The sequence below is a fragment of the Cephus cinctus genome, unplaced genomic scaffold (assembly GCF_000341935.2).
Source record: "Cephus cinctus unplaced genomic scaffold, Ccin1 Ccin1_scaffold1310, whole genome shotgun sequence".
NCBI classification, from domain to species: domain Eukaryota; kingdom Metazoa; phylum Arthropoda; class Insecta; order Hymenoptera; family Cephidae; genus Cephus; species Cephus cinctus.
Window position 1 is genome coordinate 346,486 of NW_014333737.1, and position 15,647 is coordinate 362,132.

Sequence of the window (15,647 nt, forward strand, 5' to 3'; positions counted from 1 at the left end):
CGGGGGGGGGGGGGGGGATTGGCTGGGTTTCAGTGTAATAACGACCTGGCCCTTTCCCCGAAGTAAACGTCTCCCATGCGATTTGGGAATCGTGATATAGGTACTTCGCAATGATGTAATACCATGGAGGAATACGCAATGTGCTAAAGAGAAATTTGAAAGAAGGAAAGGGTAGGGAGAAAGTAGGTAAAAAAAAAAGAAAATTTGGAAAACGTTAAGGAAAAGAGTCCGGGGGGGTTTGGGGGGGCGGGGTCATGCGTGCCGTATTTCACGATGGGAGCGGGTTGAAATATATAAGTGGAGTCGTAAGTGGAAGTGGAAGTCGAAGTGGAAGTGGGTATGGTAACACGTTGCCCTTTAAACGGCTGTCATCCTCTGAAAACTCTCTAGGGGCTGTGACAATATTGTACCCGGTTCATAGGGCTAAGGTCTAAGTGTTTGTTTGACGTGTCTCTGAGGTTTGTATCTTCAAAGGGTCAAACATACGGCCCGTATGGGCACATATGGTCGGAATGTATAAATAACTCGGTCGGCCTATTGTGGGATAAGTAAACTTGTGCGTATAAAGCAATAATGTCGACGAGCTCGAAATTCCACTCGTGGGGCTTATTTCCTTTATAGCAAAAGGTGCGGACGACGGACGACGAGTGCCCGGTAGCAGGCGTCGGGGCTGGGCATACATCGAGGGGGCGCCCCGTTCGAGAAAACTTATGGACATTAGCATTAAGAAGATTATATGAATATGCTAGTAGTTATGCCGCCCGTAAATCACACGATGAAATCGACCGCGAACTCTCGTCCTGGCATAGCTCGCACTTTATCATGGCGAATGACGAAAGCATCTTATTCCGTCTCCCTCTTCGCTTCCCGGGTAGAAATTAATATTAACAGGACTCGCATCCGACCCATGTTGGACCACTTCTCCCATCTATCCTCCAAATTAAATATTACGTCTACAGCTGACATACCTCGTTTCCCTTATGAATATCGCATACGGTGCTACCTATATATATGTCATTATTAATTAAACCTTTCACTCAATCTTCCATCATCGATGGATCTTGAAAATAAAATTTGAAAAAATTGAATACCCATCCCTTATCAATTTCGTGTGATCGGCCGTTTCCAGAATATTAAATCTGTCCTGATAATATTCCAAGCAGGACTTTCGAGGATGAGTTGTCAGGCTGTTCCCTTGGCGTAAGAATACTAGAGAACGTAACATAGGGCCTCCGTAACACGATCAGCACTGGCAGGTGACAATGCCATTTTACCTCTGAGCCAATTGCAGGTCACGTACCGTCGCCGCAAGACGTTTCTATCTATACGTACTTGCGACTACACGTATGGTGAAAAAGACGCCCGGCGTCCCAAGGCTCACGTTGCACGAGGGCGTCTTGTATACCAGACAGACATACATACCTACGTACATATATTTTTCCGCAATCTTGTCTTCCCCACGTATGCTCTTATTTTTCCCCTCCGCATTCGACGCCCAACACCCAGCTGTTTACTCGTGCGAAATTACTCATGGATATTCGCCGAAATTACACCATTTCTCGTTTTTATACATTTTTATAAAGCTAACGAGTATTCAATAATTATTATACCGTCCTGGTGTGCACGTCCGATTATGTTAATACGAAAAATATGTGGCAACCCTTATAAATTTTGGATTCCGATTACCAACGTGGAAATACGGAAAAATCGATGCGATCGCTCAAAATTCGAATGGTATGCGCGCTCGTTTGCCGTCGGGGCGAAATCAAACTGGATGCATCGTATAACGGGAAAATTATACATATCTGATAATAGCGTGTCGGATGCTCGCATCCGGTTCCATCTATGCTCGACATACCTATAGATATATACGTATGCCGTATCTAGCTGGCTTTGCTCCTCCGTTATAAGCTTTTCCATTGTTTGATAAACAGAGCTGTTGAATATCATAAACCGAGTTTAAAACTTATTGCCCGTCGGGGCTTTCGAGTACGGGAAATGACTTTTATTAGCGAAAAGACGCCGGGCGTCGCGAACGAACCAAACGAAGTAGTACAATTTCTTGACTCGGAAGTCGTGCACGATTTCTTCTGGGTAAAGGGAATACGGACATTTGTTTAATCCTTGTAGGCGCGATTGCCAATAATGGAATATAACGATAAAATTTTCAAATTGGAATGTAATTACGAAATCCGTCACGCATTATGATTGTGACGCCTGTCACATAATTAACGTCACGTCATATCCATCGAGGCATATCCAAAATGTCCATGTAATTATTGTCTGCTCGAGCGATAGGATAATATTGACAAGGACAAAGTATATCGACGTCATAATCGGGTTTGATTTAATATATACCAATCGAATATATATCGAAATACTATATAACCTAAATCTTGGATTTATATTTTGGTAAATATAATTACAGCGATGTACGTTACGTGCTATATCTATCTTCCAGTAAATTTGCCGACGTGAGATTTATTTTAGATACAGTTACCGACCATCCTTCTTTTGCTTCTTATGTTCCGCACAAATCGAGCCTCGTTTTCAACGTCAAAGCGTCATTTCTTAAAGGAGTTGACAAACGAGCCGAGTTATCAGCCCTAATTCGGGGTGAGTCTACGGGAGCAAATAAGGCATAGTTTTAACGGGAGGGCGCTTGAACCTCGGAACCAACTACGGAAGTAGTTAATTATGGTATTTTGTCGATGCAAACACTCCTGAATGGTACGTGTACGTATGTATATACTTAGCCGCTGGGGTGCAGTCTAGGGAAGTTTGTAGAACCTCCTGTGTCTCGCTGAAGGTATACGTGGGAACGTGGTCAAGCCGCAACAACTTGATCTACGTAGAGTTCAGTAAAAAAGTTTATAAAAACTATCTTAACCCTTGAGAGCGGAATGGTTGCGATATTTAGAAGTTGGGAAAAAAAAGTACCAACAGAATCTAAAGTGATGAGACTCGTATTACCCCAGGGGACGGGGTCAGTGGTGGTATATGGGGCGAGGGGTCACTACCGTTGTTCTGTATGCATGAGAAGTCTCATTAGGGTTTTTCTTTTTTTTTTTTTTTTTTTAAATAGGACAACCCTCCAAATATAGTGTCCTCGGGGAGTGGAGCGTAGAGAAGTCAAGGGAACGTTGGAAAACAGTCGGGAATAAATCGTGCTTTGGATATACTATAGGGTATATACTCGTGTTGGACGAAGTTAGCCGATTTCAGCCGAACGGGAGAACAATTATTACTTGTTGTTCGAAGTGTTCGAAGTTTGGAGATAGAATTTTTCCCCCCGGTCCTGTAGGATCCACTTAGAAATTTTCCCGTTCCAACTCTGTAGTATCCACTCCGGACAGAAATTCGCTTAACTTTGCAAAAATCAGCGGGGGTGTGGGTAGCGAAATAGCGGCGAGTAGCGAGGTAGGTGGAAAGGGCGGAGATTTTCCGGAGAGGGGTCCACGGGGTCAGAGGGTGGAAGGTGAAAAAGTCTATCGAGCTCAGATTTATTTGTCTCGTCGCATTTATTTTTCCTCCTCATCCCCCATTCGGTCCAGAAGCGAGACGCGACTGTTGTCTCCTCTCTCTCTCCTCCCTTCTGGTCGTTTCCTCCTGTTTTTCCAGGCTCTTGTTCCTCTTTATCCTTTTTGACGAACCGACCTGGGCCGTCCCCCTCCTTCCCTCTCTCTCGCTCTCTCGCTCTCTCGCTCTCACGCTCTCGCGCTCTCACGCGGTTGCTCTCTACCTTCAGCAGGGACCTCAGCGCACTATATCCCTCCGTCGCTCTGCCGCCGCGAGATGAACTCCGATCGAGCGACTGAATTGTCGTAAGGAGGAGAAGCTCCTCCTGAAAATGGCTCTCGGGAAGCCGCACTGTGCCGTAAATTGATGCTCTCGACGGCGCTCTACGTGCACGCGAGGGGAACGAGTTTCAGAAAACATAACGACCTTTAAATTCAGCCAGAGAATTTCTCGAGTCTTGTCGCGGCGACAGGTTAGCGGGAGTAATAATACCGGCTGTACTCACAATGGCTGGCGACAGGAGGTAATAGGTGGCAGCAGCGAGTAACACTTGCCCCCCGCAGTAACAATTACAGTAGCAGGGTATAGCAAAAATTAAAGTAATTAAAGGAATAATATTTTAACCGCGTCCCTCGACTGACTCGTGACTTCCGTTGAGTTCTCGCCGCGCCCCAACGCCGACGTACTTGTAAATTTACTCGGGAGGGCTGAATGTGACGATCTAAAGTCCTTGCCAAAATTTCATTCGTGTGGATAAACTCGATTACCCAGGCTCGAGGCACTTGCCTCCCGGAGACAAGGCGAAGACGAAAAATGATCCACGGAGGATACCAATAAATAGAGACGGCGTGGCTTCCGTCACGGTTTAATACGATCAAGCCAAATTTCGCGATCCCCTGCTCGGACGCCATTGTTCTACCCCTTATCGGAATATCCAAGCGTCACTCGTTGCGTTTTAACGCCTCGTTCGAGCGACCCTTCAACCGCCCACAATTTCATCCCTTTCCCACTGTTTCTGCCATTTTACATCGCGCTTAACTCCCACTCGTCGCCCTGACGCTCTTTATGTTTACGCGAGACTGTTAATTACATTGTTTTGTTTATAGAATTGTATTATCGCGCTAGCTGTCAGCTACAGCCGTGTTCTCGCCTATTTTGATTCCTGAAACTATGACGCGAAACCTTCACGAGCGGTTGGAGTTCTGCCCTGGCTGTGCTATTACTATTCCGTCACTCGTGCAAGAGGGCGCTAAGGATGGAGAGGAGGGTTTGTTACTCATAGCGGAGATGAGAGTGGCAACCGTTGGGGAGGTCGGGCAGAGAAGAAAGGTTCACCGGTTGACCGATTTGCCAGTCGAGAGTTTTGCATTTAAATTAAAAAAAAAACGTGAATCCGCATATGGAGCGATGCACGCGCATTTTCCGCTTTAAGAATGCTCAAGTGGCGAAATTGTTCGATTCAAGCGATATTCCACTCTTGAAAAAGCAAGCTGAATGAATCGGGGTTACGGATTTTCAATCCGTTTGCGCACAAGTGAGAGAGAGAGAGAGAGAGAGAGAGTGAGACGTAGGGATGGTGAGAGGAGCAGAAGCAGGAGAGAGATAGGGAGAAAAAGCAACCATTGCCTCTCTGCATCACTATTCAGGTATCTCTTTGGCCGTGTATCGATTCTCTCTATGTGTAACTCCCTTCCTGGTAAGCGCCCATCCAGCTGATGCGGTAGACCGATCTGTTTGCATGGAGAGAGAATTGCGCAATTCAACTGTTATTTTGTTTACCCTTTTCCGCTGTTTTAATTCGAGCCAGCCAGTTAAACTTGCGAAACCACGGAAATTGTTCATCACACTTTTCATTCGGTTCGAGTGTACCTTTACCATCCCGGAGCTCAATCCGAACAGGCAATCTGCGACGATCGGCAGTACGTTCGGTATATCTGAAGTCCCATGTAAAATCAGCCCGGAACGTAGTTGCCGGATTTTATGAATTATTGCAATCGCACTGCCCGCCGTATGCTTGCACTGCTAGGAGCATGTACCAGTTTAGAATCTTCAGTAGGAAATTAAAGCCAAATTCCTGGTGATCTCGAGTGGGAAGGTGGGAAGGCCGGGAGGCGGGTTGCACGTATTGTCTCCAGGGCGGATATAAAGAATGTAGAATATTTCTTCTCAGTCTCATTGGCCAACGTACGAAGAGCCGTTTCCCATGTTAGCCCGAGTTCCTTTGGGCGCTTGGCGCCGGCAAGAGTCCATACCAGGATTCCAGTTTCTCATCCCTCTTGGTATTACCGACCTCGTTACAAACAATTCGAGTTTTAGCGTCTATCCGGAAAGTTGGCGTACGATCTCGTCTAAAAAGAAATCATCTCTTTTCCACCCCCCCCCACCCTTTATTTTCTTTCTTCCTTTCAGCATCTTCTTCCGGTCGCCTTCCACTTCCGCTATCCCCGCGCCCTCGCTCTGCTTCCTTCTCCTCCCCATCTACTTACGTCTCTCTTCACCTCTTCTACGCGGGATCACGATAACCCTAGGAAACTATTAATAAAACACCGACACCGTCCCTTTCGTTGACGAACAGCCTCACTCTCCTACCGACTACCGACACTTTATCAAACTTATTATATCGAGCGGCCAACTTTTGGGATAGTCTAACGGTACTCTCAAGTACTTCGAGCTCTAATCGCGAAACTTTTGGGTTTTTGTCGCCCATCCTATGTAATGGCATGCTCTGACCTTTGGAAAATAACACTATCTCTCCTGGAGCATCGCCGTCCTCTCGATACTTTTCCTTTCGTCTCCCCCTTCAAGTATTTCTCACCAAATGTATCGTATACCTACAGGATTTATCGCTGATTCGTCGTTACGCTCCTGTAGTTGAGTTTCGTGTACGTCATTGTGCAAGGAATATCGCCACGTGATTTCTATTGTCTCTTTATACATATATGTCTATATACACCCATTTCCCATTGTTACATCTCTTTCGCTTGTTTCGTATAACTTTAAAAAAGAAAACAATTTTAGCGTCCATCAAATGCACGTATGACGCTGCATGAAATTGCAAACTCAAAGTGCAAACTACTTCACGGAATACGAAATGCCTGTAAAAGGGAATCGAAATAAAAAATGTGTATACAGAGAGCGCATCATTTCGGTCGTCATGACGACTTTATACGAGGATGTGATGTCCCGTCTCTTACCTCTGTGCATTTCCGACGACACACGGAACCTGTATGGAGAACGAACAAAAGCTCGGAAAACTATTGCTTTTCTAGTTCGCTGGTCATAAGAAAATGCAAGAGTTTCTCGCAGTTTAAAAGCAAAAACTAGTAGCCAAAGTCCTGACCTCCTGTAGGATAATTCGTTTGTCCCCCCTCCCCCTCCATTTGACAGCTACCTCTATCGCCCACCTCTTCCCCTTGGCATTGAGTGTATCTATGTATAGAGTTCTCGGCATTGGTCTGACTTTAATAAACTTACTCTTGGGGATTAAGTTTCGTTATGCAAGTGCATCCCGAAGGACTCCAGAGTAAAATCCGAGATACACAGCTGATTCAGGGACGTGAAAGGAGACTATATCGTCAGCAAGGGTGGTTACGACATTGTACCTTATGGCGATGATAAAATCTTTGATTATCCTAAGAAAAGTCAGAGTCCGAGTGACGTCACTGCGCATCGCTACTGATAAGATTGCAATAAAATGAATCTAGATCTCAGAGGCTCAAGATGCTCTCTCTCTCTCTCTCTCTCTATATATATATATATATATATATATAACGTTCAGATTCTTACCAACCTAAGACTTTTTCAAGGAAGCCTTCAAATCCGCTCGTTGTAGGAATTGGAGTGTCGTATCGAAGGAAGTAGCACGAAATGAGCAATATATTCGTTCGTATAAATCTGTCGAGTGCAGAATCGAATAAGTGGTTTGATCGAGCACTTTTCAGGCGAAGAAATTTATCGACTTGTTTTCAGCTAAAGGGTCCTTATTTCAAGTGCCGTATGTCGTAATTATAAGTACGGATTGGCTCATTTAATAGGCAAGCTGAGTATACTTGATGCACAATAATAATAATAATAATATTATAATGGATTCTCTATTTTATAATATTAAATCCGTTCGATTAGATCCGTTCCAGTTACATGGGTAGAGTGTCTAGGGGCACTCGTTTTTTACTTTATTGGTTATATTTATTAGACCACGGTTGAATTCGGAGTAATGCCGTTCCTTTTTGTTGTTTATTCAATTGGGAACGCCGGAGTAAGAGAATTCCGCGAACGGCTTCTGTTCAGATTCTCAGTGAGGGGCCTTGCCTCGATGATTGCCATTTTAGCATAGCAAACGGTAATACTGTGTATTGCACTTCTTGCTGTACGTGAAATTAATGGGGTTTTTCTATATCGCGGAGGTAACCTCAACTTTCGTTCCTTCGTAAGATCGAACGGCGCGATCAACTCTGCGCGAACTTTAATTCAAGGCTTAGTGACTGTGCCGACGTTTCTATGGGCGTTAATGGGAAAAAATATACGTAAAAATAAATGGCCTGTTGGCATTTTTCAGAGACGTGCGAGCGCTACGGGCCTCATTAAACTTCATGCACCGAATGCACAATGCCCTGCGCTGTACGCCACTGAAATATATCCCTTTTTTGTTATCACAAACGCTACTGCTGAATGTAACGAGTATCAACTGACTCGCGTAGTCACATGCCTATTTTCATTTTTTTTTTTTTTGTTATCCTCCCCCTATATTTATTCTGTCCTTTGTCCGAATTTCATCTTCCATTTGTTACATGGTATATGCCGTTATCGTGCCTCTTCGCAGAGACAGCGTTATCAGCGTTCCTTTCCTTCCTGTCTTTCAAATACTTTGTTCCATTCATTTAGCTCCCTTTCACCTTTTCTCTGCTTTACTGACCTTTTTCCTTTCTCAAGATAATATTTCGTAATATCATCGCGATTTCTCTAGCTTATATCCCGTGACGTCACTTACGCGAAATTTTCCCATAATCACCATTACCAAACTGTTATCACGTGGACTACGCTACATTTTTAATAATCGTAAATTGTCAAATTTGTTCGCAATTGCATTTTCACGGCACTCGTTCCCCTTTTCGCATCGCCACGTTCTGCTGGTATTAACCTGATGGGATTTTTACAAGCTATCGCACGGCCTATTATCCTTTTACGCCTATGGGCTGATACCCTATTTCGACCAGACCTCTCGTTCGGTACACGTGTAGCGATGCGCGTATTACCAAATGTATATGGATTCGAAGGATCATTAAGTTACAAATAAAGGGATATACGCGCCTCGATGAGTACTTTAATTATGATAGGACTTTCAGGGAGCGTTGATAAAAGTCTCTGTTGTCCCTTCAGTCGTTAAAACGCTCGAGGCTTTGCACGGCTGCGTCACAGTTTCATTAGCGTTCCCATTTCATCGGAGTGGCAGTCGAGTGAGCGTCAGAGAGAGATCTTCGTGAAACGATGGTGAAGACGGGAAGACGTGGAGAAAAAAGGAATTTGTTTATTCGGAAGCGACGGGGAATGAGAAATAGAGAGGCGAGTCGTTACTGGTTACGGAAACAGGAAACTTTTAAGCTCGTAAATTCCCTGACATGCCTTCCGTCTACATGATCGGGAAACGAGTTTTTTCAGATCTCGCAGAGATCACGTACATTGTCCCCGGCATGAAATCAAGACTCCACGATACGACAGACGCCCATGCCAATGCGCTTTTATTGGACGTCAAATGTCATATGCATCCGCAAGGGCTGGATACCTGGGGGGTTCTCGGTAACGTTGCGCTATGGGATAATAGTAATGCGAATTGTGCGAAATTAGGAAAACCATGACGAGGGAATAAGCGGGGGGCGGTGGATCGAAGAGGAAAAGGAAAATGGAAAAGCAAACGAAGAAGAAGAAGCATTCGCAAAGCGAATTGGCAAAGTTCGTGTAATAACTCAGATATTCTTTTGTGCTCCGAGCACACGGATCTCTTGGACGACAATACCGCTTTCAGACGTTGGATATACGTTTTCGATGCTAAATTTGTTTGTTGCCCGGTCCACGATACACGTTACTGTCACCGGGATGCTACTACTACGGAGTCCTTCAGTTTCCTCTTTTTTTTTTTTACGAGGTTCGACAATAAACTACGACAGACAGTGCGAAATACTTTGCGAATCCTTAATGCGATACCGGAACATTCGAATTGGCAATTTATTCGGTACTTTTTCCAAACTCATTCCCATGCCTTCTAATTCAGTGGGTATACCTTCGTAAAAGGAGGAATGCGCCCTATCATTCCCCAGAGACATTGGCAGGTGCGATTCTCGTGAAACATAGACCAGTCTAATGGCTCGGTATACACTGTAGTCTATACTCTTTGTTAAATTGGCTGTACTGCTGGTGTAGTATTTTTAATGTTTATTTTAACGCTTTTAAGTAATTTGACAATTAACGTAAGTGCGAAGACTTTCAGGGATAATATTCAAATTTGAAAATTCAAATTTTTGGGTCAGTCTAATTTCGTGCATCTTCGGGTAAAACGTCATTGACATACCGATAAGGTATTTTCAATTGGATATACAAATGTCAATGTTAGAGACTGGTCGAGTTTAATTATTATTTGTAACTATGTCTAGTTTTGTTGAACTTTGAACAGTTCGATAACGGGACTTCTGATAACTCCGGCTTAATTTCCAATTACAGTTATGATTATTTATTTTGGTAATAGATTCAATCGTTTTCGCGGACATCGATAGATCCAACTTTGACATACATTCAATGTACAATCATTCGTTTCTGTCTGTGAGATTAATCGATTTTCATTTATCCCCTTAATATCGGTATAGTCGTATACAAAAGTTTGCTACCTTATCGTTACGCGTGCTGCGCTCTACATGTTGGTGTATAACGTTATCGACGTTATTCATGGTAACGTGGCCCCACGTGTTTTCCACCCAATGGCACCATTTTTACTTCACATTAAACAAACTCGTCAACAGTCATTACTTTAATGATTCTTTGTGGTCCAACTCGTGAAAGTTTTTCTCCGTTAACCCGACAACGTAATTCGGCACGTATAATTCATGTCATTTACATAGGTAGTGCTCCGAGCTTAGTTCATTTCACGTCCTGCGACATGAACATCAATCATGGCTCACGATTCAGACATGCGTCAAGCGGTGAAAGAAACGATGGAATCTCATAAACAGATGAAGAAACAAAAATATAATAAACGATCATAAATATTGTTGAAGATAATATTTTTCGGTGACACGTACAATTTATTTTTCTGATATATTTTTCAATTTTTCTTTTTTTTTTGCTAAAATGCCGAAAGTACACTCAGGCTAAATTAATATCAATATCAGAGTCTTTTCCGTGCTGAAGTCTCTTTGTTCCTTGAAATAAAAAGCAAAGACGAAGTTAATTGGTTTGTTAATATTAGTATACGAAGTGGTTGAGACAAAGCTCCATGATTTTGCCTTAAAGAGTCACAGAAGCATAAAATACCTTTTCCACGTGAAAGCGAGACACCGGAGACGCCTCATTTTTGTTCGGCTAATTAGTCTTTTCACGTGGCAGAATATCGTGCTTTGCCGTTACCATACACGTAGAGAAGAGAGAAAAAGAGGCTCCAAGGTAAAGGAAACGGAGCAGGTACGTATTCACCTGGCAACCCTATCTCTTACCACGCAACAGACACAAACTGGCTGTGTATCAGAGCAATATACAAGCCAGATAGGAGCACGAGTCCCAAAGTTACGTGGAAAACTCAAAGTTTGGAATGTACCTACATTTTCACGGATTGCTTTCAATTCGGCATGAAAGGAGGAGAATTGCGGTGAGGGAAGGTACGGAGAGGAGGTGGAGGTCTCCTTCAACTTTGCTCTCTCCTACGGATCAAAATACTTCGTTTTTCCCTCGTCCTCTATGAGCACCGGCTTTTCTCTCTTCTGTATATATAAAACTGTCTCTCTCTCTCTCTCTCTCTCTCTCTCTCTTTCGCTCGCTTCAGTGTCTCTGCAAGCCGTGTAGACAAAGTTTAATACCCGTGATTTCCCTGAAAATGTATATCCAGTATCGTTAGGAAATACGAGGAATAATCGTCTATTCCCTGGAATGTAATTTAATATCGGTACTGGAATTCAAGATGCAGACTTGATGGTCACCCCGTATAGGAGAACAGGACACTCTGTTGGCTAACTGAAAATAGTAACGTAATTCTCCCATAAGAATTTTCTCCGAAAGATACGTATCGGCCTGCCGACCTCGTTCCGTTTAATCTGTCGGAAGGATCATTCGTCATTTGAGCCTCGGATCTTGCGAACGCGAATACGAATTGGAAGTGCCAGCCTTGGGGCTTAATAAGCCATGTCAATGCAGAAGAGTCAATAATCTGAAGGCTGGGAGATGTATTGGCACGCAGAGGGAGAATGGGCCGGCGACAGAAGGCTGAAAGAAGAGCGTCGAAGGTTTTCGGGGAGGAAATATAAAACTGGGTAGGAATTGCAGAGGGATTGTCATTTGCTGAAATTGCTATTTCCCGCTTACGTGTGCAGCCTCCACTTCGCCGAGTAAAAGCGGACTAATGATGCACACTAGACATAATGCGCCGTTCCTGTTCTCATTTTCAAAGGTGCAAGCTGCCTGCGGGACGTCAGGTTGGAAGTGGTTCCAGAGGTTGTTCAACGTGGTCACGAGGTGATCGTACGGTGCTATTATGATGTGGAGAAGCGACCCCTTTACTCTGTCAAGTGGTACCGCGGAAAGCACGAGTTTTACCGATTCTCACCGAGCGAGTTTCCGCCTACCAAGATCTTCAACATTTCCGGGATCGACATTGACGTAAGTACCCAAACAACGAACTTTACTCGTTCTTCCAGAGGACTGTCGGTTTCTATAATCCCTTTGGTACTTTACCACTTGTTCCAATTCCATCGTTCCTTATTTTACCTTCAATTCGTGCACCCTGAGAATTATAACCCCCATAAAGTTCAGGATGAGAGCCTCGAAACTATGAAGTGAAAATATCGTAAATAGAACCGAGAGAAATTTACCGATCTCTCTCGGGACTCTGGATTTTCCCATTTACGTGAAAATGTATGCACGATACCCTTATTTGAAAGGGTCAGCTAAAAAACTGTATACCATAGGTAGGTACGAATCGGAAAACGAACCTGCCCATTTTCAAGGGCTCTCCGTCGGGACTCTCAGAATTTCATTTGTTTCTGAATAAAATCGTCGAATCGATACGCCCAACCTCTGCCGATTTCCCACGAAAACTCCAACGTCGCCATCTTACCCTTAGCTCTTGCCCGTTAACTAAAAGACTAGGCAAATTAAGGTTATCTTCGTAGATACCCCAATAACGTAAGTACTTATACATATAAACCTTAGATGATCATATATGTATATATATATATATCATACATAATGCAGTAGCTGCAGTAAGTACAGCACGTGTGCTTAGCATAGGTATAACATGATCACCTCGAAGATCCAATGTAACGTGAGAATTTCATCCTTCCACCACCCCCGGCAGGAACGCATCGTGCGATAACTGGTACATCATAGGAAAATGCACTATGTAATACATAAAGGCAGTATACCAGAGCGTGAAGATGCGTCAGAGATATATAAAAAAATACAAATTAATTCAACACCTTGTAAAGCTGCGATTGCGCGAAATGAATGCGCCTATACATATAGCCGCATTGCCAATTACCTTCAGGTAAAATGCATCTGACTAAATATCACTATTGCAGTCTACTCCTTTCATCCTCGTTGAAAGTAATTTTATATGCAATTTGCCCGGGAGTGTCCCAGGCGCTGGAATATGCACTGTAGATGCAAAGCGTCAAAATGAAACGTGTCAATGCTTTGAGGTCGAACGAACGACCTGTGAACCCGACATTGTGTAACGTTTATTGCATTCAGCATTTACGCAACCGCTCGTCCGGGATAAATAGAGCATTTTCTGATAAAACAAACGGGACCCTTTTTTTCGTGGGAAACTACGGATTATTAAGGCTACTCCCAAGACCGTTCCGATCCTTTTTTTACCTTCGATCCCGACAGTTTATTTCTATCCTGCATAGACTTGTACAGTGATTACATAGGAAGCAGCAGGAAAAGCAAAAGCAGAAAAACGAAGAGAAACCAATTTGTGATACCTACCGGGATTTGATTAATTAGAGTGATTCCGTTAGCTCTCTTTTCCTTTCATGCGCTGTTTCAGCGTCAGTCCTCTCTGTCTGACCTCTTAACCACTTGTTCTCCTTTCCTTTCCTGAAACGCGACCACTTCTTCCTCTCCTCCTTCCTCCCGCCGCCCCCTCACAGTCCTCGTAATGGCGCTCCTTTATTTTATTAAAAGTCCTCTAATTATGCATATTCCTCTTTATACCGTTTTCAATTGACCTTCCTCCGTCACTTAATCCTTTAATCCGAAGCTTCAATTTACTTTGATGGTGTCTTGCGTTACCATCTGCACGCTTCAGTGAATCTAGCCGCTGCAAAGTCACGTGGCAAGAGAGAGAGAGAGAGAGAGAGAGAGAGAGAGAGAGAGAGAGAGAGATAAAAAAAGAATATTGATGAATACCTCGACGTGTATATCATTTGAAAATCTGGAGGTGGATTGTGAAGTAAAAGAAAGAAAGAAAAAGCTTATTGATGCGTGACGTAACGTTTGCCAGTCGAGTTTGACGAATTCTTGAAAAATTTTAAGGATTAACAATTTTCCATAAAGAAATATTGGAGCGACGGCATCAGCAATCGAGCGAGAAACGATATTTCCAAGCGAGAAAAGAAAAGGGACCGCCCTGAATTTCCCTTGGAATCTGACCCCTCTTCTTTTCTACTCCGCGCCCTCTCACGACTCTTTAAGGTTTCCGTCACGCTCGAGCAAAGTGAACTCGAATCACTCAGCTCATCCTTTAGAATCTCCACTAGCTCATTTTTAGCTTCTTCGTCTCTACGTCTTTATTTTCTCCATACTACTCGTTTCTTCTGTTCTTGACGTTCACACGGCTCAACGTTTCTTTCGAGTCACTCTTTTACAGCCATATGAAAATTTCATAGGTCCTGCAATTTATTTTTATTTTCAGCTGATGAACTCCAACGAGAGCCAAGTTACAATTTGCAACGTTGACTTCGGCCTATCCGGAAACTTCAGCTGCGAAGTTACCGTGGAGGCACCCACCTTCTCCACAGCCTTTGTCTCAAAGAAGCTCACGGTAGTATGTAAGTATACGAAACACAGCATGATACGGTACGATACGTTATGCTTTTCAGAGATCTCAAGAGACCGGAGATACGTAGACCGTATAGGCTAGTAAGCATATTTTGAATCTAAATATGCATTTCGACATAGAACACTTCTTTTAGGGTATTATAGGGAGCCCACGTGGAGCTCGTTTATATTTTCGGAAAGGTCGAACGATATTTTCCGCTGGTCAATCGCGATGGCTCAATCCCAAACTCACCAGGATCCCAGGGTTGCCACTGCTAATCGATGAAAGGTGCCGCACGTGCTCCTCGTCCAGTGAATCAGGTGTGACAGACAAATTTTTCGCCGCGTGAATCTGACTCCGTGGCCAATATACATGTATAGTAAAAGTTTGAGTCTTTTTTAACGAGGCTTGGTAGGCAAAAATGACGGTGGTCCTGCATCCTTCCCTTATATCCCTTACACAGGGATACACGTGGCTACCCCATAGCCCAGAAGCAGAACGAATATCCAACTCGCACTTATTCATCGCACACAGGACCATTTCGCGAATTTGGAATTCTCTCGGTGTCGTATTCCGAGCATATATTTCGAATTTACAGTCATGCGACCCTATACCCCCACCCTTTCACCCCCCCTCTCCCCTGGACTATCTCTATCGACAGATATCGCTAGTTTTTATTAGTGACGCGGGTAGGAGGGTCAGGGGGTAGAGAATGGATTTATACGGCGCCGAAGTTACTAACCGCAGAGGGTGGGATATGAATTTCATATTTTACGATAATACAGCGAGAAACCTGAAAATATTCTGGAGTCTTACGGAAGCCAACTGAGTATTCTTCGAATCGTTCATAGCGTATAGGATGAGGAGGGTTGGACTGGGGTAGAAGGGG

At 43.7% G+C, this 15,647-nt stretch overlaps 1 protein-coding gene across 1 annotated transcript in view; it reads left to right on the forward strand.

The window, feature by feature from the left end:
- LOC107272894 overlaps nucleotides 1-15,647 on the forward strand; it is a 52,710-nt gene that overhangs the window by 16,116 nt on the left and 20,947 nt on the right. The window contains exons 2-3 of the mRNA XM_015750529.2: nucleotides 12,164-12,372; nucleotides 14,633-14,768. Coding sequence (XP_015606015.1) covers nucleotides 12,164-12,372; nucleotides 14,633-14,768 — 345 coding nt within the window. The remainder of the gene's footprint in view (nucleotides 1-12,163; nucleotides 12,373-14,632; nucleotides 14,769-15,647) is intronic.